We start from the raw sequence: 23,118 nt of genomic DNA, 5'->3' as shown, positions 1-23,118 counted from the left end.
TTAGTTGCTAAAAATTTTTCAGCAGATTGTTACTCATATAGCTTAATTTACATATCATTGCTTTATGGAACAGCTAAAATAATCTATTATTTAATAAACATTCTTTATATAATTGAAAATGAACAAATATTTGTTAAGAAAATTAATGAAGTTCTAAAACTCTACACATTTGAAAAAATAAGTACCTATAAATATTTAATTCCCATACTTATTAGACTTTGGTTTTCTAATATCATCTAATTTTTTTTAAATTATTGTAATGACCTCATTTAGAATTAATCCCAATCTTCTTTTTTATAATCGTAAAACATCATTAATATTTTAAAAAATCTCTAGACAAATTATAATTGTGCATTTAATTATTAAAATCCTTTTGAGGAAAATTTTACTGTTAAAGTTTTTTAATTATTATTACAATCAATTGTTTTGTTAACAGAAATTTACAAAGCTTATACTTATTTTTGTTTTAGATTTCGTACAGATGAAGTTGAAGTTTGCTGGAGAGACTAATAAATCATGTAAAAATGTTTAAAATTTTTATTGTTTAATAGGAATGTTATATTCTTTCAACAGTTTTCTCAGAAACAGACTATGCATTAATATAAAAACGTTGACATCATGATGCACTAAATGGCACAAACATTTTTATAAAGATCCATTTATAGAAGTCATAACAATACAGTGCAAATTACATCAACTGGATATTGCACATAAGCTGGATAACAGAATAATTTACATCTATGTTACAAAAAAAAATTGTAAATTATTTCTATAGAATAAAACATGCACCTTAAATACACAACTTTGGCAATATTTATTACATAATTGTACAACATCCCTGTTTTTGAGGTTCTCCTACAATTTCTGATGGATCACTGCAGTATCTTCTCAATGATATGGTAGGTGAGGGTGGAGGCTCGTATCTGTATGTTGCACTAAAGTGATGACCACTGTTTGAAAGTTTGCCATTTACATCTTGTTGTGATGATAAAGACAAGCTGCTGCGCGTTCGCATATCCGATCGGTGCTTTTTTAAGTCTGCCAAAGTGCATGCACTTGGACTGTAGGTGGGACTTGTATTAACAGTAACATGAATTTCAACTTTTACAGACTCTCCTTGATTAAATGCTGGCACAGATGTTTGAGACACATCAACATAACTAGGAGGAGGTGACGAAGTAACTGAAGTAGTAGTAATATCTTCCGAATTTACGGAATATTCTTTGGCATCTTCGTGTGAACTAATTGTGTCTTGTGACTGAACTATATCTTGTGTTAAAGATTCTTTTTCACCTGCTAATGCTTCATCAAACACTTTAGTTACATAAGCAGCATCATCACAGGCTTCACTGCTGTCATTTATGCCCTTACATTTAATTCTTTGAAATGTATCTTTTGTATTTATTGGTGGAAGAATTACTTCAATGTCATCAATTCCAAGAAGATTATCATTTTGTAATATTCTTCCTTCTTCATCCTAAAACAAAATGAATTTAATATTAATAATAATAATAATAATAATAATAATAATAATAATAATATGGTATTCATGTTTGTGTGCAGACAAATATAAACCCGATGCTTAGCAAAGACGCCTGCAATGCTAAAAAGTTTGTTTGTGCACACATATTGCATAAAGCTATGGCACTACTATAGTGTGTAAGCCCCAGCTTATTCATAAGTGCCCATATTCAGTATATATAGTACAAGTCTATGCTTTTGCTTTCATTAGAGAGGTTGTGGCTGAAGTTTTCATCTCTCTAAAACACAAACATTGAGTGCCGCCATCTTGTAATCCTAGAAGTTTGACAATGGCATTTGGAACATCAAGCATGGCGAGTAGAAGAGTTTGGCTTAAACATTTGCATTTTTCTGTGTTTTGATGGTTAATCATTATTTTAATAAAATACATTATAAAGCATTTGTGAATAAAATTGTAAAGAAACAAGCGACTTTAATCCAGAAATTATTTAATTATTTAATTTTTTTCAAGTGATGTGAAGTGCCTTTAGAATTTTTCTATATTTGTGTTCATAATAGCTTATCATAATTCTGTAGAAGTAGGTTTGTTCTTTCATGCATCTTCTACCATCAACAGCATAATATGTTTGCAAATATCTAAAAATAATTTCCCTGGGCTGCTTTCAGATTTATATAAGTCACAACTTCCCTCAACAAAAGTAAGTTGTGAGAATAGGCAAAACGCATTTGAATTGTCCTACTATTATATCTTACGGGAGGAGATATGATGCTAATAACCTTTGTCATTCTTAAATATTTCCGCTATTTTTCAACTATATCCCTTGAATCTGTGCCACATGTTCATGTCGCACACTACGTGTTTTAACGTCAAACATATACTTCTGTTTGCCGTACAAATTTAAAGTTTGAACATATTATATATAACAGAGAGGTTGAGGCTGTGTTATAGTTCATGTGTAAAATAACAGCAAATAATCATACTCCAACCAGCACTATTTGCTAAAGTTGAGAAATATACCAGCCTTTCAACCCTTGTCCCTTGTATTAACATTAGACAGAGAGCATAATCTGTTAGGAATACTTGAAATGATTATATTGTGTCAGTAGTACTAGCCACAGTTTCAAATTACACTTTTGTGATGCCTGTGCAAGAGGACTACTGGCACAGTAAGTATTCTCCACAGATGCTTTATTTTGTGGTCAAGTTCTGCATATTTACTAGTTTTTCAGTATATGTATTACAAAATAACATGCAAATGTTTTTGGTCATCTATGTCTGTGCATGATGGATTTTGTTTTATGTTGTTATAGCTCATTCATAGTACAGTGGAACCTCGGTATACGAGCTTAATCCGTTCCTGATGTTTGGACTTATACCAAACCAACCTTTCCCATAAGAAGTAATGTAAAAATGATTAATGCGTTCTCACGTAAAAAAAAAAATAGCTGGCTTTAAACACCTTGCTTTCCTGGCTAGTTCTTGCTGGTCTCGTGAAAAATCAAGCATGGATCTTTTTAGTTTTCTCACAAATAATTGCTTCTAATATGCTGTTTGTTGCCAGCACACTGTTTTTCAGTTATCTAAAGCAAAAGCAATTCCTCAACATGATCTAATGTCTTTGATCTCTGTTTAGAAATTGATTTAACCCCTTTCGCAACGTTAGCTGATTTAATAATATCTTTATTTTTCATGATTGTCAATATCGTTGTTCTCGGAATACAGTGTGCAACAGTTAAATCTCAAACACGCATGCCACCTTCATATTTCTCAATAATCTTTTTTTCAGTTCCATTGCAATTCTAGTCATTTTTTTTAGCTTTCTGTTGCTTTTCATTTGCCTTTTTTTGAAATTCATGATTAATAAAAATAATAAAATTTTACTTACAAATTAAAATCAAAAGAAATTTAACAAAGTTATAAACCGTGGCACCGTGAATGTCTAGTCTGGCCTAGTACCGTGTTTCCCCGAAAATAAGACAGTGTCTTATATTAATTTTTGCTCTGAAAGATGCACTAGGTCTTATTTTCAGGGGATGTCTTATTTTTTCCATGAAGAAGAATTCACATTTATTATTGAACAAAAAAAATTCCCAAGTCAAACTGAACTTAAATAAAACCAAAGTGAACTTACGAAGTTTCTGTGCTGGAGTGTACTTCCCACTCTCGCTTCAACTTAACCTTTTTATAATGTCGACATTGATGTCAAATTAGTGCTTATTGAATCGTAGCACTATGCAAATGTGATGTGGCGTGATTCCTGGCCAACCAATTAGCCATCACCAGCCATAACATTATGCAAATCTGTGATACCCAAGCCATAGTTTTATGCAAATCATGCCATGTGGCGTGATTGACTGCTGACCAATCAGTGGCCACTTACAAGCATCTGTTGATGACTGTTATGAGTAAAAAAAAAAACTTTGCTAGGTCTTACTTTCGGGGGAGGCCTTATATTTAGCAATTCAGCAAAATCTATGCTAGGTCTTATTTTCGGAGAAACACTGTACACCGATAGTGCAACGTGTTCATAGATGGTGCGTATAATTGAATTAAGTCGTATACCGAGGTACCACTGTATATTTTATGTACAGTGTATGGGTTCTGGATATGTAGTTTGTGTTTGTGTGCAGGCAAATATAAACCCGATCATTAGCAAATAGACACCCACAAATGCAGTAAATAATCGGGCTATATTTTAGAAACAATTATATTATATTTATAATTTCATAATTATTAATTTTAATACGAGATGGCACCTATGAATTTGGCACTAGAGGGAGGAATTAGATGCCATCTCGTATTAAAATTAATAATTATGAAATTATAAATATAATATAATTATTAGTTCCAAAATATAGCCCGATTATTTATGGCAGTTGTGGATGTCTGTGTGCAGGCTTTTGATGCATTGAAATAACTAAATAGCAAAGATAATAAAGTAGTCTGTTGTTAAAAGCTAGCAATCCTATGTGAGATGTAATTTCTTGTATGGCAGTCCATCCTCCAAAGAGATATCTATGAGTCAAGCCAGCAGTTTTTTCAGAGCACCTACCATGAAGCTCCTTCTAAGCACAAGATTGCCAGTTAGTGCATTCTGTTTTGCATAGGTTTTTCTACAGAGAAGATTTACTATATCTGTGAGGCCTTGTCCTCCTCCTTCGTGAAGAAGAGTCAGACTTTCTAAGGACAACTTAGGGTGGTGTTTGTTGCATTTTCTTCTGAAGTTATTCTAGTTTTGTGTGTGTCCAATGTATAACTCCAAATGAGAGCTGAATGCAAAGCATACATTGTCCCAGTAATGTTATTAGTATTGAGTTTATTATTATTAACTAACCTCTTCATTTCTGTTTTGTTCTTGTTTTTCTTGACGAATTCTGGCTTCTTCCTGTGCCTCTCGTCGTGACATTAAAGATTTATCTCTAATACTTGTTCGTCTCACAGACTGACTAAAAATTTTTAAAGAAAGAAAACTGTTATTACATAGTGATAAACTAGCAATAAATATTAATTAGAATTTAAATATGTATTGATAACATCATCCATTGTTTTTGACTTATAGAACTAGAAAAAATATTAATAAAAGTTGCTTGGTTTTTTTGGTCATAAGTTTAATCTTAAAATAAATCCCAATATACCAAAACTCTTAATTTTATATTCAATTTTCACTAAATTGAACTTTGCAGAAATAAAAGTCTACTGCTGCTGTTATTTCTTTAAATTTTCATTGATCTAGACATCAAACACACAACTATAAATGACAAATTCTCTGAGTTTCACTAATCTTATTAGATTCATTTTATACTTGTATAGATTTTAAGAATAAATATGTGAATCACACAGCATTTTATTAGAAAAAATACAAACATTTTACAATTTCAGACATGGTTGATCATAAAATTATAATCATTTGAATCCTGTGTGACGGAATAATCAGCATAATTATACAATGGAATTTTAAGACTTAATGCATCCTAAACAATTGTTAATGAAATCTCTCATTGTTAATCATTTAAAATTGTATGATGATGATGATTTATAATACAATTTAGAACAATAATTACAAATCAATTATGTATTGTGTATGCTGGAAATATGAGAATATAGAAACACTATCTGTAGCTGGAACAAAATTATAATACAAATTTATAGTAAAGAAGAAAAATCTAATTATTATATACAAACATTAATATAATAATTTTTAACAGAAAATTTTATATAAGATCTTGAATATAATTAGGCATAAAAAGTATTTATTTTCAGCTTTGAAAAATTTCTAGATCTGGTTGCTATTGTTGACATTCTACTTTAATATATTCATGAAAAGACCTTTGTAAAACAAAATAATCATTCAGCAATAAAATTTTTAGTATTTTAAAATGCTATAAAGTATTTATAAAAGAAAGGATCAATAAAAATGGCAATGTTATGATTTTTCAAGAATTTATTATTAATAATAAATTTGTACATTAGATATGTGTGTTTTAGTTATTTCACTTAAAATTGACTATTAGTATGAAAGATAATATTTACTCCATTTTAGATTTTTTCAAACATTTATAAATTTTTCATGTAATATAATGTTTTTTTGTTTAACTTTATTTTAAAAATAATAAAACAGAAATCCTTCAAGGGAAAAAATTTAAATAAATGTGCCTTTCATCATAAATCTAAATTATTTCATGCTTTCAACCTGATCCATCCTCTCCCCAGCTCACCTATAAGGAGGAGGATGGACAAGGCTTTGTTTTTATGGCATTAAAAAGGCCCCCTGGAAATAAAACTTTTATATTAGAAGCATATTTTTTGACTTATTGACTTTTTAACACTAAGTGAAACACCCTGTATAATAGATGAAATATAATATTCTATCTCTAAATCCTCTATAATTGAAATTAAGGTTTTAATATATAAATGTTTCATAATAAATAAAATCTTAATTCTTTCATTTATTTGTATAACACAATAAAAAGTTTTTCAACTGATCCTACTTACCTTCTTGTATTCTGACTTTGTGTTCTTCTTAACTTCTGAGGTTGAGAAGCACGTTTGATTTCTTGCTCGTTCTTTAGCTGCATAAGTCTATCTTTCAGATCAGGATCTTCACATATATCTATTTGATTAAATAATTAAATTCAATTACAAAGATATTTATAAAGTTAAATGATGATGAAATTTGCTTAAATGATAAATACCAAAAGGTGTTTCTCCATTTTTAGTCTTTGCATTGAGATCAGCACCTGCTTGAACTAGAAGTTCTATGACATCAGGCTATATGTAAAAAAGTAAAATTTATTCAAAAAACATCATAAATAGTATTATCAGGGCCATTGACAGGAGGAGGGGACACTGGGGGTTTTCCTAGGCTTGGAAAAAACTTAGAAAATAAAATTTTAGTTTACAAGATAGAAACCATTATGGGTCTCTGTTAGTAAAAATAAGACAGACATTGCTTTTCATTGATAAAGAAAACATTATACCATTTGTTCAAAAAGGAGGGCCCACTTTACTCCCTAGCCCCATACAAGCTCTCAGTGGCCCTGAGCATTGTTATTAGTTTTGATAATTTTGTAAAACAAAAATAACTTACATGACCCCAACATGCAGCAGCATGAATTGGTTGCCAGAAATCATTGTCATTTATATCGGTAGGAACGTGATGATCTAACAAAAATTCAACAACTGCTACATAGCCGTTTGCCGCAGCAATGTGAAGCTTTATAAAATATTAAGTTATAATTAAAATTAATAATAATAAAACAAAAACACATTTAAAGTGAGATCACAACATAAATAACTCAAACTCCATTAAAATTTCCATAAATGATACAACTGTTAAAATGTAAAAACAAGTGTTAAAAGCATATCTAGTATATTTTAACAAACATCAGCCAATTTATTTATTTGTCTTAGAAGTTAGTTAGAATATTATAGAATATTTGTCAAAATAATAATTTTAAAATGCAATACATGATGTTATTTGTTTAAAGCCAGTTCTCTACGTTGGTTGCATGTTATAACACTTAAAATCAAAGAAATATGGTATTCACTTCTAAATTAATTTATGATGTGTATAACATATATATATGTATATTTTAAATCTAATTGTATAACATACATATATATATATATATATATATATATATATATATATATGTATTTTAAAATCTAAAATAGATAAGTAAAATTAGAAAGTCTGTTTTTTAATTGAAGACATCTTCCATTGCAGTCTAAAACAATATATGGTTTATTCTTGATGACTGCCAAATATATTATGCACTACTAACAGATATGATCCACGAGCACTGTAACCAAAAATATCTGTTTAATTTAAACACTCATTACTTAATTAACCACCTTTTTAATGTTTAAAATGTCTTTCAGACAATATTATGATGCAGCATTAAAATGAAAAGTTATTGTCTATGCCAAAGAGCATGGAAATAGGTTATGCTAGACAACTCTGTTTCAAAACTTAAAAAGGGATAAATAATTGTATACTTGAGAATTCAACTTAAAAATAAAAAACCATTTAACTATCCAACATAATTCTTTAATAACATAAAAACGTTTTCAAACGCATTGAGCGTTCATCATCTCTCTAATTCAAAACGGGAAATTCGAAAAATTACGCAATCGAATTTCAAATAAACGGTTATGTAAAAAATTAAAAGGTAACATGTTATAAACGAAACTGATATACAAATTTCCGTGTATTTAATAAATAATAATAAAAATAAAAAAAAAATAAATAAATAAATAAAAAATCTATCCAAGATCATCCTAAGTCCGATTAAGCCTTTTTTTTTATAGATCTATGCCAATTCGTCGCAAAAAGATTTCCAAGCAGACGACAGCCCGTCTGCATCCCTATAGTTGATACACTTCGTGCTCTTCTGCGCCCTGTGGATTTCCATCCTTTTCGAGATATTTTACTGCATATCTAGATCTAGTAGCTTTTATTATAGAGGCCTGGTCCCAGAAAACAGTAATGCCTTGTTTGTTGACAGTACAGTCCTTGCTACTTATGCTAAATTTGTATGCGGAAATTTGTATATCAGTTTCGTTTATAACATGTTACCTTTTAATTTTTTACATAACCGTTTATTTGAAATTCGATTGCGTAATTTTTCGAATTTCCCGTTTTGAATTAGAGAGATGATGAACGCTCAATGCGTTTGAAAACGTTTTTATGTTATTAAAGAATTATGCTGGATAGTTAAATGGTTTTTTATTTTTAAAAAACTTAAGAATAATTTCTAAGGGAAAAATTTTAAGGTTTTTTTTATTTTTTTAAATTCAATTTCAGGCTCATAGTCAACAAAGTATGGTATTAATTAAGTGATTTTACATATAAATTAGAATATTTCCATAACTTATTATTATAAGTATGAAATGACACATAAGAACTTTCCTGTTTTGTCTTTGTATTAATTAATTTCAACTATATTTCTCAATTTAGGCATGATATGAAACTGATAAAAAGTTACAATCTTTAAAATCATACCTTTTAGTATAAAAAGTTTATTTTAAAAGCTATTATACATATATAAAAAAAAATAGATGATTAGATTATAGTGTTATCATTATTTTGCTGAGATCTGCACTTAATATACTTAAAATTATAAAATATCTTACAGGAGTTGCTCCTTGATGGTCCCTATATTCTAAATCATCCCCATTTTCCACAATGTACTTTAAATCAGCTAACATATTTCTTTCTGGCTGTGCGCGAGTCTCGTCAATCATCTCTTGAGTGATTCCTTGAAAATTATAACAGTTTTAAAAATAAAATGGTAACATCATTAAAATTTAATGATAAAAATAAAAATTACCTCTTTTGGCCATTTCAGATTCAATGTAATCTAAAGTTGCCTCATCTTCACAAATATCATAAGGCATGTTTCCATCAGCATTCACTGCTAACAGATCTGCATTTCTATAAAAAAAAATATATATATATATATATATATATATTATTATTGTTTATCTGATATATCTAAACAACAGTAATTGTAAATTAAAGTACTTACTTGCTTATAAGATATTTTACTAGATGTAAATGCCCACAAGTAGCTGCAGCATGTAAAGGAGTCCATTGTTCACTATCTTTAGCATTGACATTGGCACCAAAATCAAGCAACAATTTCATCATTTCTTCACTATCATCAATACAGCACTGCATAAAATATTTTATATTTATTATTAAAATATATACAGTCAATATAAAAGTATTGTATTACCTGATGTAATGCAGTAAGACCATCTTCATTTGTAGAATCAGGACTAACTCCTAACATTAATAATCTTTGAACTGTAAATCAGAAACAAAATATGATATGAAGTAAAAGTTACATTCATATATTGCAAGTCTTCATTTAATGTTTTGTTATAATGTGTTGTCAACATTACATTAAAATTTTGTTAGTAAATAATTTCATGTACAGGATTGTACCTTATGTATTCATAATCCAAAACAATTTAATTTTTTTATGATGTATCATGTAGTAGCAAAGTTTTTTCCTAGCAAACAATTAAGAACTTTTTACTAGAAGAGGTGCAAGGAGAATTTTGGAGAAGGAATATCTTGTAAAAGATTGTTCATAGAACTCATGGTACCTTTTGATTTTTCTTCTTTGGCTTATATGGAGATGATCTGCATGACATCCAGCAGAATAAAATTTTGCCCAGAAATTTTTATTTCTAGATTTCATTTTTATCTGCCTTGGAAATTTGCTGATTACTGTAATATTACATCATCTAATCTAAATTTTAATATTTATGCAAGTGCAAAATAATAATATGCACATGTATGTAAAAATGTAGATCTCATTGTTTACTATATTTTGTTACGAAATTTTGATTAAAAATATTTCAGTATTATGAATGAGTTATTGTTTAATACAATATAAAGAAAAACCGAATCATTTGATGATTCATTTGTCAGTCTCAGCACTATTAACTATATTTCAATTACATAAAATATATTCACTGGTGGAAAATAAACAACATTACTAACTCATTTTCGTACTATGGTGCAACATAGATTTTATGGCTCTTGTGCAAAAAAAAAACCCCAAAACCAACCAACCAACCATTTACACACTATCACAGTTACTGTCCAAGTACTTTTTATGCTATTTATATGCACAGTAAGAATGTATAAAATAAATTAATGAATAATTACTTGTGTAGCTGTAAAAATAAATAGCTGTATAAACAAATAAAACACTTACCTTCATCGATATCATTTCTAGCAGCGGCTTCCAACAGCATGACACTTGGCACGAAGTGAACTTTATAATCATGTTTCTTAACTTTTTTATTCATATTCTGCTCGGTTTTCTTCCGTTTAGCGTTAACTTCTTTTTCACGATTACTCCATTTCTTAAGCTGCTGTATCCGACGTTTCTTCGCGTGTTTCAGACGTTCCTGAGTACTCATTTTTTCCACGATGGCCATCTCGGCAATAAGTTCCGAGTGATCGGCCATTTTGCCTGCTGTCGAGAGACCACGTGTTGAGATGGACAAGTGCCAAAATTGAAGTTGCTTCAGTTACACCTTATTTCATATCCGGTAACTGCCTACTAATAAAAGATACTACACGTGAGACAGAATTTTTCCTAGTATAAAATACTTTAGAGATTAAATCATTCGAATTACTTAAATACATTTTTAGCATTCGCCAATGAGTTTTATGTCAAATATTTTTTGACAATTTCCTCGTGGCAGATTAAAATAGAATTCACGATTTCTATCGTTGAACTTAACTAAAGGATTTTACTAAGACCAGCGTGAGATTAATGAAGGTATTAGAAGTAATTAAACGTAAAAGTAAAGGTAGATAGCAAAATATTTTCTTTTTAGCCACACAAAACAAAGTAATTACACTAAGTAACCTTCGGGCATTTCCGTCTCATTATTTCACAATCCAAAAATTAATCGTACTTAACAGAAAGAAAGAATTTTCAATTAAAGAAAACACCTAATTCTTCTCTAACATTAGAACTGTCTAATTAATTTTGACTTTGTACATAAAAATATTTAAATTTTATCCCGAACATCCTCGGTCGTTAGACATTTCATTTAAGTGCCAACGCACACAACACGTGATCTAATTAAAAGTCAAAAATCTGAAATTTCAATTTTTATGGCGCAACTTATCACCAGAATCCATTTTAATCGTGCACGTAATCATTCTTCTGGAAGAGAACATCGCATGTTCCGGCGATCAATAAACTTCGTGTCACGTGATTGATTGCTGTTTAAAATAATTCGTCTAGGACACATTCTGAAGATAGATAAAGGCTTCTAAATGGCCAAGCTGTTAAAAGGTACGAAAATTAAGCGTGGCACGACGAACCCTGTCTTAATTTTTCAATGCGCGAAAAATAGAGAAATATTTAAAAAAAAAAAAAGAACAGTAAAAATGAATAGGTGCGAAGAAAGTATGAGGTGATATGCCTCTAACGTCGGCCATTACCCTTTAACTAGGCGCCAGAAACTTGAAGAATTTTGTTTATTTGTTATCTTTCCTGCTGTACTAATTGTGGGTTCTGAGATAAACACACCGTAAAACACTTCATTAATTACAGGAAAAGTCATCTCGACGATTAGTAAAAATGAAATACAGTAGGCCAAATTCCTCCATTTACGCCAATTCACTTAACCGCGTTTGAAAGATTTTTAAATTTTAAATAATCAACTTTATGGAAATAAATGATGATAATTACATCAAGATGTATGTTTTTATCACCATAAACGTATATTTAAAAAAACCTTTGAGAATATGGAACAGATTCCCATTTGAAAGAGTTTTCCATGGCTCCATTTAGACGCTGTTTTCGTGGAACCAATTACTCAGAGTAAATGGAGGGATTAGTATATATTGTGATCACGTAATGCAACTGAAAAACTTATCTAAATTTCAAAACTAATGCACTCAACGACTTTTTTCTAATCGGTATTTATTGGTGTTGACACGAGCTAAGAAAGTTTTTTAAATCAAGTATAAATCAAACTTTGACCTAAATACGATTGGGATAGGCTACACGAAGGTTAACATTGATGAGATTGCTCGCTCCAGTTAATTTGCTAGCTATCAAAGTTAATACGAACACCTTCGGGTAATGAAAAACAAGATGGAGGGAAATGCCATTAAGGTGACGGATACGCATCATTTCCACACGCCGTGAAAAATTGAGTTAAATATTATCCATTTAAGAGTTTTATATATATATTGAAAATTATAATGGAATGTCACGCTGTTTTTAAAATATTTATTTCCTTTAGTAATTACGGCGTATAGAACTCATTAGGTTAAATGTGAACCTTCTAACAATGTATTTGTTAATGCGTTGGATTAAAGTATTTCAGAAAATATCCTAACGTGGTTAATATGAGAATTTACGTTATTCCATAACGTAAACTGTTACCCAGCAAATTTTATTATTGTTGATGACATAGACTAGATACATTGCAAGTAATATATACACGTAATAACACATTTCACTAATTAAAAAACAAAAAGAAACTCAACATACAAAAAAAAACTGCGTTTCTACTTTAATTTTGCAAATTTTAAATCGTATTTTCGTCTTTAGAAGTAGAATCATTCTTCGATTCTAAATGTAGAACGACAAAAAACTGCTCTCTATGATTTATTATCCATCAGAGAGAGAAATCCGGCGTGGGTTAATATGTCTAAATTTGGAGAATTAACCCCCGCTGAGAAAGTTTCCTTATTTGTAATTTACAAACATTCTGAAAGGCTGTAGAGAAAATTTTGTTCTTATCAATGGACAAAATCTTTCTAATTATACGCTTATTTAGGCCTTGGATCGTAGCAAAGAAGAACGAAGAATGATTGAAAAAGGCGTGGGCTGACAGCCAATCGTTTGTGACAGACACGGCACTGCGACCAACTATAGAAAAAAAAAGTGTCTACCACAATAAAACGCATATAGAAATCTATAAAAAAAAACTAAAGTAAAAAACCGGAAGAAAGTTTATTCTCGGTTGAATTCCCGTTTCGGATGTTTAGTGGTGGATATATTGAAATTTTTTCCTCCATTTCGTCTAAAACTATCTCCGTAATAGTGTGGAGAATTATAGTTTATATTGTTAGAAATGATACCTTTTTTTTGTGGTTTTAGATGACTGCATTTAATTGATATTCAGATCTCATCTAAATGAAAGTATTAGAAATTGCTCAGAGGAAAACAAACACAACAAACAAACTTAACGATAAAAAATGACAAAATATTAATGAATAGTTTGTATATTTTTTTGCATATATCAATCAAAATAAAACAGGGCGGAACCGTCAAAACATTATATCCGGATTGATTCCTCTACAGTTAAGTCGGCATAATGAAATATGAATATAAAGGAAGAATTATCCTATAGAAAATGAAGCAACAGACATATGCAAAGAGAATTTGCTTAAATATCAAATTTTGATCTCATTTTACGCAAATAAGTCATATTTTTATACATTTTTAATTCAAATATATAAAACAAGTTATTGGTAGACTTATCCATGACGTTATTATTTACACAGAAATTTAAAATTTTTCAGTTTTTACGAATAAACAAAAACGTTGTAAAGACCTTGAAAGCTCTTACAAAATTCTTTTAAACTTGATTCTGTAAGAATATTCGGGTCGTAAACGTGAAAAGCTAAGATATAAAACGATAAGTAATGTAGTTGTTTAATAGCCTAAAGGCCTAGTCTGAAGATAACCCGATTGAATCATTTTATAACGACGATATTAACGGAATGAATACATTACAGACCTACAAACAAACTTACGAATGAATTCGTAAATTATTATTATTTATTCGTAAATAAATAATAATAATCGTAAAGTGTGCCATTATATTTTTAGCACTGAAAGATGCTGTGTTGTATACGCACAAGGCGTTAAAATTTACTAAATTTTTTTTACAAATCATTTAAAATTTAGCGATTTATTATTATTAGACAATTTATTACTCGGATTATAACCTATACATACACGATTATAACAAAAAAAAAAAAAAACACGAAGTTAAAACAGAAAAACATTGAATAAATATGTCATGCAGAAAAACCACACGCCCTTTAAGGTTCTCGGGAGCGTCCTACATTCTACTTAACTTGACCCGAACTCAATAGGAGTATCGGGGACAAATTAAATAATATATTAAAAATAATAATTATAAATTAAAACTATAGAAACGCCCTTACAGTAGATTGTTCCTTGAGAATAAACCGATGGCCATTCGCTTCGGAACTCCATTAATTCTACCGGAAAGATATTTCGTAATACGATAGTTCAAATATTGACAAAATTTTCTAAAGATGTCAAATATAACAGAAAAAGTATTCTTCATTATGTAAAACTTTATTCGGGAATCGAAACTTTTATAATTATGTGGTTTGAATCTTTTGAAAGAAGGGTGCGGTGTATCGGAAAGAAAAGTTTTTGACAAGATAACAATGAGACAAGACACCTAAGTCACTTTACGAGACCCCATTATTACAAATCTAACTTCTGTCAAGTTTACATAGCAATCTTGACAGATAAGATTGTAGCGTGTACCAGATATTGATCCGTTTATTCTAACATTCAAGGTCGATAGTATAGTTTCCTAGTGAAATAACGGCGTAAGATAAGGCAAAAAAAAGAAGAAAAAAAAAGCAAAATTATAGAAGACAATAGGTAAATTAAACACTGCTCGTACCTTTACGCTTTGTCGGATTCCATCATCGAGATTCCCACGTAACGTTTCCTCCATACGTAAATGTGGGATGAGTATCTCGCCGACAGTTTGCGCGAAATAGGTCAACGTATTCATTTTGTCGGTGAAAGCGACTAAAAATCCGACTTAGTTACGTCACACTTCGACTAGAAAATATACCGAAGCCAAGTGGTAAACGTGGCAACAGCGATGCCAAAAATGACGTCACGGTCTCGCTACGTGCGAGACTTTTCGACGACGCCGAGAGGAATGCCCGTTACTTAAATCACTACAATTACTCGTACCTTACGCCACTATTTGAAAACAATGTGCAACGCGCTGCCATTAAGTCGAAGGAAACGTAACGATCCGCACCGGCAAACAAGCGTAGCCTCTTCTTGTCTTTTTTTTTTTTTTAACGCTATTTAGATATTCTCCTAAACTTAAAAAAATCTTCTTTCCTCTCCAATAAAAATATCAAATGTATAAATAAATATTTTCCGATCCAGCGTAAACAGACGGATCTCCATTAAAAATGCAACGCCGTGTAAACACTGCGAGGTACGGTAATGCTCTCGAGCCAACTTGCAATGAATCGACTAATTATGAGAATTTTGTAAAATTTCGCTTGTTATAACAAAATAAATAAAGTTGAAATCGAATTTCTAGTTAATTGGGTCAATTAACTGCGTCTGAAACTTCCGATATTTCTAACCCGATAGACAAGGGAAACATAACAAGCGACGGTTCGTTAGAAAAATAGAAAATAATATATTCTTAAGCCCATTGTCCGGTTTAGACTTCGTATAACACAAGTCGAACACTACCGAAGTGACATTTTAAACACGTGACTCGAACTAAAATCGGAATGAAGTAATATTTCACGGCATCAAGTTCAAGGCTAACTATCTACTCGACATATTTTCTTTAGTGAAAGCTGAATCGACTCGAGTGAATGAAAGGAAAAATATAATTCAGTTTGTCCACAAAATAAATGACAAAACATCCTCTAACGCAATTGCCGGATTTCCTATATATCGAACAATACGTGGGTTAAGTGTATGCCGCTCTTAACAATTAAAAATATTTTATCTATCGAGGTCGACCAGTTGTCTAGTCGTATATTATTTCTTTAAAAACAAAATACGATATTATTCAAACTCGAAAGAAACAAAAAATTATAAAAAATCTCTAATTTTTCTTCCTAAATTATTTATCACGTGACTCAACCAAGCGCGTCCATTCGTCGCACGGTCTAACGCAGACGACCCGATTAGCATACAGGAAACGTCATTCGAATTTAAATTTTTTTTTAAACGAACGATAAATGATTTTGACAAATATTTAATATCGAAGAATGTCAACGGACAATTTTTAAATAATTTTAAACTACGGAAACGCTATTGATAATAAAATGTTAAAATAAATTCATCGACTTAATTAAATTGTCCGATTATCCGAGCAACTTTTAATAAATGTTAATTAGTAACAAATTAGCTTAATAATTTATCTGTAATAAACCAATGTAAAATTCTCAATTAACCGTAAAAGTGTATAAATAGGGATTTTCGATCGATGATTAATTAATTTCGAGTGTCGGATATTTGGAAGTTAAATTTGTTTGAAGTGGAGAAATGCACTAGAGGTCGCGACTTACTACTATAGAAAAACACGTTTTATAAGGTTACGGCATTTATAAAAGTGAATAAACGCAAATGTTTAATAACAAAACGTAATTAAATCACGGGGAAAAAATAAACGTAACTTTATTTAAAATTTTATTGAATAAATTTGCCAGAAGTTTGCTTTAGTAACACACTTCTGCGTGTAGGAGATTCTCTCCATTATGTTAACAATTAAGTCATCTACACGATAAGTCACGAATTTCAAAATTTTGCTGATGTCATTTATATTCGTTATTCATAAAATATAAATTGGACGTCGCCGAGTTCCATTTATTATTATTATTATTAATTTTTTTCGCCTTGATATTTTTCTTAATTATTACAAGAAAAGAATTTGTTTTTCGTGTCTAGTGAACAGAGTCGGTTCAGCATTTCGCGTAAATATCAAAAATATTATTTGTCCTTCAAAATACGATAATATTACAATTATTTTCGCATTTTATTTTTACAACGTGTTTCCTATGCCAAGTATAAAATGCGGGGAGCAAGAAAGTAGTAGCTTAGCTTAAGTATTCCACTCAATTAAGTAGCCTATGTGCGTATAAACACGCCATTTATGGACGCAAATAATTTACTCTAAATTTGTTGCATTCGATTTATTTTTAAATTATTATTATTATTATTATTGTGCAATTACCATAATGTATTTTATTCCGTTTGTCGAGCATGATGGAGAGAACTTGAGTAATCATGGGAAGATTGGATAGAAAAATAACCGAGTTGAAAAATTCTTTATTTACTCACTTCAGTAAATATTGTAGAAGCAACTATATCTTTTTTTTTGCGAAATCCTTTCCTGTACATTGTACGATGATATTTAGAAATATAAGTTCTTTTTTTATAATGTAATCTTATACAAACTGCTCAGTTCCCATGATTTATATCTTATTAGAGGAATTATTTATATAACTTCTGAAGAATATTAAATACATCGGAAAAAATCTATAAGATCTATAAGTCGTGCAAAAATCAATTTTATTTTCTCCATTCTGGATCAACAAAGATAATGGCCATTTGCGCTGTTAAGAGTAATAGGATAATAGGATAGTCTGATAATTAGTTATGGAAGACAAGATTCAGTCTAAATCATCAATATTATATATATGCATACTATAAATGGAAAATAATTAAATTCGTATATACTGCTGTAAGATAATTTTTAAATTTATATATTATTTTGAATCGGTAATACTTTAAAAAAAGCGCATTACTCATATGTATACTTAGATTAAGATATATTAAATTCTTTTTTAAGTATTAAAAGCCTTATTGTAATTATTCATTAATATTAAAATGTTCAATTGATGACGATGACGTGAATATTCGACATCTAAATCTAAATTCTTGGAAACAATTCGTTGTTGACTTCATCAAAATAATCAATCCACAGTATATTGACAAATGAATGGAAAGAAATATCACGGAACAAAGTACTGTATTCTAAAGCTAGACATTCATTTATTGGAATGAAATCACTCTATTGGAAGGAATTACTCTATAAAATCTTTGACACAGAAATAATTTACAATTTGAAATTCTCTTGCAATTCAGTACGTACCGCGTAGTATTGTCTTTATTATACGAAGAATGCCAATGCCTTAAAAGTTGTTTGTTAAGTGAAATTCCATTACAGGATAATGAATTTTTTACCAAAAACGTAAATTATAAAAGTCTTTCAACAAATATTATCGTTATTAACGCATAAATTGATCCGAACAAAACATAATATTCAATTTAATAATGTAATTTAATTTTTATTTAATATCGATTAATTAATATAGAATTATATATAGGCTAATTCTGTAAGTCCAAAATATATTTAAATGTTTACAATTTTATACCTTGAAGTATATAAGTATACTCGTTGAAATATATTAGGATTACTAAACTTGTGGCTGAACATTCATGAAGTCCGATAATCAATAATTTTATAGGTACACCTATAAAATTACTGATTAATCAGTCTCGGTCAATTGGTTTACCGCTAAACAGATAACCTTGGAGGATTTATGGTGGCGGAAAATTATTACTTCTAACGAAAACTAGTATTCATTTTTCAAATGTGTTCGCTAGTGCGAAAATTTGTTATATAAAGGTTCTAAAATAAGAATTTATATGGATATTAATATACTTAGATATATGATTAAATTATGTTAAGTGGGTTTAATTATGTATATCAAAGATGCCTAACTTAAATATTGAAGATCAGATTTGATTTGAAATTAAAACGAGCCAGCGGGCTGTATACATTATATATACATATAATTCTATACATATATATGTGTAGAATTTACTACATAAACAGTATAGCAGCATTTATTATTATTNTTATGTATATCAAAGATGCCTAACTTAAATATTGAAGATCAGATTTGATTTGAAATTAAAACGAGCCAGCGGGCTGTATACATTATATATACATATAATTCTATACATATATATGTGTAGAATTTACTACATAAACAGTATAGCAGCATTTATTATTATTATTTTTTCATTTTTCGTATCTCTATGTTATAAATCTATTAATACGGTATAATGGTTATACATAAAGATCTTTTTAAAATTTTTGCTTGTATATAACTTAGATTTCTATATATATATATATATATATATATAGGCCTATATATGTGCAAAGGTGTGCAATCAAAACCAATATGAACTCTGTAGATTCATAGAATAAAAACAAGGAATTAAATGAAGAATGAATATTAAAAGAGTGCAAAAGGAAAAGTGAGGAGTTAAGGAGTAGATTTGGTTTAAAAAAAAATTGGATAAATTTCAGAGACAGAATCTAATTAATGCGTTGGAATGCAGAAGGAATCTGTTTTTTTTCTTTCTTTTACGAAAAATGATTACAGTACTTCATAGCTGAAATGTATAGCTCATAAATCATTTTTTGATTCATAAAAAAATTTTGATTTAATTAATATCTTGGCCCAATGTAACTTTTATAATTTAAATGTATTTAATTTAGTATTGCAGGTGACATAAAATTGTTAGAAGGCACATTAAAGACGTTGGTCGCGTGTCGTGACCTCAGAGTCCGTTGTGACGTATGTTGTTCACCCCTGGTCTAGATACATTGTTGAATTATTACAGAATATAATATTGGTCAATAAAGATATGACACAGATCTATTTTGCAATTAAAATTAAAATTCCAATTGAAATTTAAAGCAATAAAGTAAATACGGGAGAAATTAAACGAATAAATCGATGTATTTCTACAGAATATGAGATTTTTATTGTTAAAAAGTTCGGTGCAAAAATCAAATAGAAAATGTCAGAAAAGACCAAGAAGTAATTTGTTTCATAGGATTGTAATCCTACGTCGAAAGATTAATTTAGAGATGAGTCGATACAATACTCCACTACAGAGCCAAAATAGGTCCACTAATGCAGCAGTGAGCACGATTTCCTTCTCCACTAATCTTTTTATCTTCTCAAAAAACCAGATGACTAGTGAAAGATGCAAGTCAACAGGAAGAAATGGGATTCGAATTCGGATCTTTTTATTGAGTTTCAAACCAAAAATACTCTCATACATTTAAATGATGTAATTTCTTGAGAAGGAAGAAAAAAATAAAGAATTTAATATTTTCCACATTCGTTTTCTCTTTGTATTTCCTATTTACAATCACAAAGCTCTTTGAGGACAACACCCAAAATGCTCGATACGACTTGGAAATTCTGTATAGAATTCGATCGCATATATTGGATATGACAATATAATAAAATTTAAATAGTCTACACACATTTATAGAATCAAATTTACGATGGTGTAGTTTGAGAATCTATTTCAAATTTTTAATCGTATTAAATCTTTAACATATTTCAAATTTAAATATATTAATTTCTTTTATAGAAATAATGCTTAAATCGTCGGCAGCCTAACGTATTTAATGTCCTCGAATGACACGGTTTCCGGTACTCCACCCCTCTGGGCTAAAAAAATTTGTTTAGACCTGTCTACAAAGACTTATAATCACAATAGTACCGGTAGAAGCTAAAGACTTTTTTAAAGCTTTGTATATGTAAAAAAGAAATATTTAATTTAGATAAAGTTCTTGAAAGACAAACAGAAAGTTCGACTCATAGCAAACATTTTACAGAAACAAAACGGTACTTATGCTTAAATATTTAATTTAGATAAAAGTCTTGAAAGACAAACAGAAAGTTCGACTCATAGCAAACATTTTACAGAAACAAAACGGTACTTATGCTTTGCTATTCAATGAATTTTTACGTGGTTTTTCTTGTATTTTACGCAGATTTAAGCCAAATATAAAAGAAAAAATTCANTGTACCTGCACTTAAAAGTATAAAATTTTTAGTTTTGCTTTTAAAAACTTAATTAATAATATATTTTTTTAAAATTCTTTATTGCGATATTTAAATTTTTTTAATAAGACAAGTAATAATGTAGAATCGATTAGTTAACATTTAAGAAATCTTTTTCTATGATGGATGGCAAACATTTGCAATATTACAAATTCCGAGTAATTCTTGTAAATCCGATAGTTTTAACAGAATTTATTTAGATTTAGCTTTAGTGGGTAATTTCCATTTATTCCGAATTATCAGCGAAGGTCGGTAAGTCTCAAAACCAATAAAAATCTGGGGACCACAAGGCCTATAAATTCTAAAAAAGTGCAATAAAAGTCGATATATCTTTCATTTAGAGAAGGAAAGCTTTTAATTATAATTAATTTACGTTGCAATATATCTAAAAACTAGGATTAAAATGCCCGACTTTCAGTTTGAGATTCTCTTGTCTCAAGTTTGGATATAAAAATAGAACAAAAGATGATTTCAGGTTCGGTCAACTATAATTTATACATTTTTAAGTCTATCAGGGAGAACTAGTTTTCCATTAGAAACGGTTGTGTGTCATGTAAAAGAAGGAAAGAAAACTAATCACACGGACGGACCCGATTATTATAATTGGCATTAATAAATTTCCGAGATTCTCAGATTTGATATCACCGATGAAAAGTGCATAAGATAATAATAATAATAAAGTTAGATTTGCTTATGACATTAAATAGCAGGAAGACACCGTTTGGTTATATTATGGGAAAATAAATTACAAAATAAATACAATAACCCATTCTTTCCTGGCTATTATTTTCCAGAGGAAAAGAAGGAAAACTATATATATAAAAAATTATATATATATAGGAAAAAGAAATAATAATAAAAATACAAACGTGTTTCTTATTAAGGAAAGCCGGTTTATGATTTAAGAAACAAAAAGAAAGAAAGAAAAGAAAAAAAAGAGTGAAAACTCATCACTATCAAGGATTTTTTTTCGCAGATTTCATCTCGCCACCAATCTGGATAACGATAACGAACTCGTAGATTTCTTTCAATAACACAAGAAAATAGATAAATTACACTTATCAATAGAACAGATGGCAATAATTAAGCTTAATAGTCGCTTACCGGCGCTAAGTTCCAGAATTTGCAAAAGAAAAGGGAGGGAAAAAAATTGCGAAAACGCGTCAATCGAATGCGCTATTATTAAATTTTTGATCATCTCACCTGTTTGTGCAACGTCTTCGCTTTTCTTTCAAATCAAATCCGTTAACGCTGGACTCATCCGACTGGTTTAAATTTTGACAGACTTTCCTAACTTTACCTAATAAAGTTGATTCTTACACAGGGCATGTCGACACTCGGTATTGTTACGCGTGATTACACTTTAATCGAGTCATTAAAGCAAACTGAATCGACTAAATTACCATTATATCAAATGAGATTTTCGACCTTTAAGTATTATTTAAAGTCCGTTCGTGATTAGTATTCTAGAAAATGTCGTTTACCTGAGTTGCCTATATTCCGTCCGTCTACTTGCAAGTTCGACCAGCGAACTGTTCAAACAGGTATTCTCTTCATCCCCCATTACGCCATCTGTTGTGAGAAATCGGAACGACGAAAAGAATCCGCTAACAAAAAGGAAATCAAATAAAATGTCGGAACAATTTTTTCGTAAACTTTTCGCGAATTTTACTTAATATATTTTTGTTTTTCATCCGTCGAGATGATAAATTAGCACACACTTAAATTACATAGACTTAGCTAAGCCACATGGTTTAAAAATCCGATTATATTCAACAAAGAAACTTTTACGAATGGAATTTTCTAAAATTAACTGAAGCCATTGCTTTTATTTAGTTTTAACGGTGAAATAGTTCTAATATAGGGTTTTACGAATTGAATTATT

The 23,118-nt window shown here is 29.7% G+C and overlaps 2 protein-coding genes across 10 annotated transcripts in view; one reads left to right on the top strand and one right to left on the bottom strand.

Moving 5' to 3' along the window:
• The window catches only part of LOC111634407 (probable tRNA N6-adenosine threonylcarbamoyltransferase), a 72,232-nt gene extending 71,629 nt beyond the window's left edge, over positions 1-603 (top strand). Inside the window, exon 11 of the mRNA XM_023379169.1 lies at positions 471-603. Within this exon, the coding sequence (XP_023234937.1) occupies positions 471-510 (40 nt within the window). The 3' untranslated portion in view covers positions 511-603. The remainder of the gene's footprint in view (positions 1-470) is intronic.
• Positions 522-22,838, bottom strand: LOC111634405 (protein phosphatase 1 regulatory subunit 16A-like). Of its 9 annotated transcripts, none has more exons than XM_023379159.1 (11): positions 22,718-22,838; positions 10,717-11,067; positions 9,724-9,794; positions 9,514-9,659; positions 9,316-9,419; positions 9,119-9,243; positions 7,071-7,196; positions 6,676-6,751; positions 6,476-6,593; positions 4,818-4,929; positions 522-1,477 (listed from the first exon to the last, which is right to left on the bottom strand). In XM_023379159.1, exons 2-11 carry the CDS (start codon positions 10,970-10,972, stop codon positions 818-820), a joined length of 1,794 nt encoding a protein of 597 aa, XP_023234927.1. In that variant the 5' UTR covers positions 10,973-11,067; positions 22,718-22,838; the 3' UTR covers positions 522-817. The 9 variants fall into 9 exon arrangements, with proteins under 9 accessions (XP_023234927.1, XP_023234931.1, XP_023234928.1 ...); XM_023379163.1 differs by having other exon boundaries at positions 10,717-11,064; positions 22,718-22,804; XM_023379160.1 differs by lacking the exon at positions 22,718-22,838 and adding an exon at positions 22,437-22,686.
• Between the last annotated feature and the right edge of the window lie 280 nt (positions 22,839-23,118).

Source organism: Centruroides sculpturatus, unplaced genomic scaffold (genome assembly GCF_000671375.1).
Source record: "Centruroides sculpturatus isolate CEXI.00-Female unplaced genomic scaffold, Cexi_2.0 scaffold809, whole genome shotgun sequence".
Taxonomy (NCBI): domain Eukaryota; kingdom Metazoa; phylum Arthropoda; class Arachnida; order Scorpiones; family Buthidae; genus Centruroides; species Centruroides sculpturatus.
Note: the sequence above shows the minus strand (reverse complement) of the source record. Positions and strands in the feature narration are given on the sequence as shown.

What these genes read in the sequence shown, in the direction of transcription:
- LOC111634405 (XM_023379159.1), bottom strand. Translation starts at nt 10,972, where the DNA reads ATGGCCGATCACTCGGAACTTATTGCCGAGATGGCCATCGTGGAAAAA. An exon ending in TAGAAATGATATCGATGAAG is followed by an intron (nt 9,795 to 10,716) that starts GTAAGTGTTTTA and finishes TCTGATTTACAG; the next exon opens with TTCAAAGATTATTAATGTTA. An exon ending in ATCTGAAATGGCCAAAAGAG is followed by an intron (nt 9,244 to 9,315) that starts GTAATTTTTATT and finishes ATAATTTTCAAG; the next exon opens with GAATCACTCAAGAGATGATT.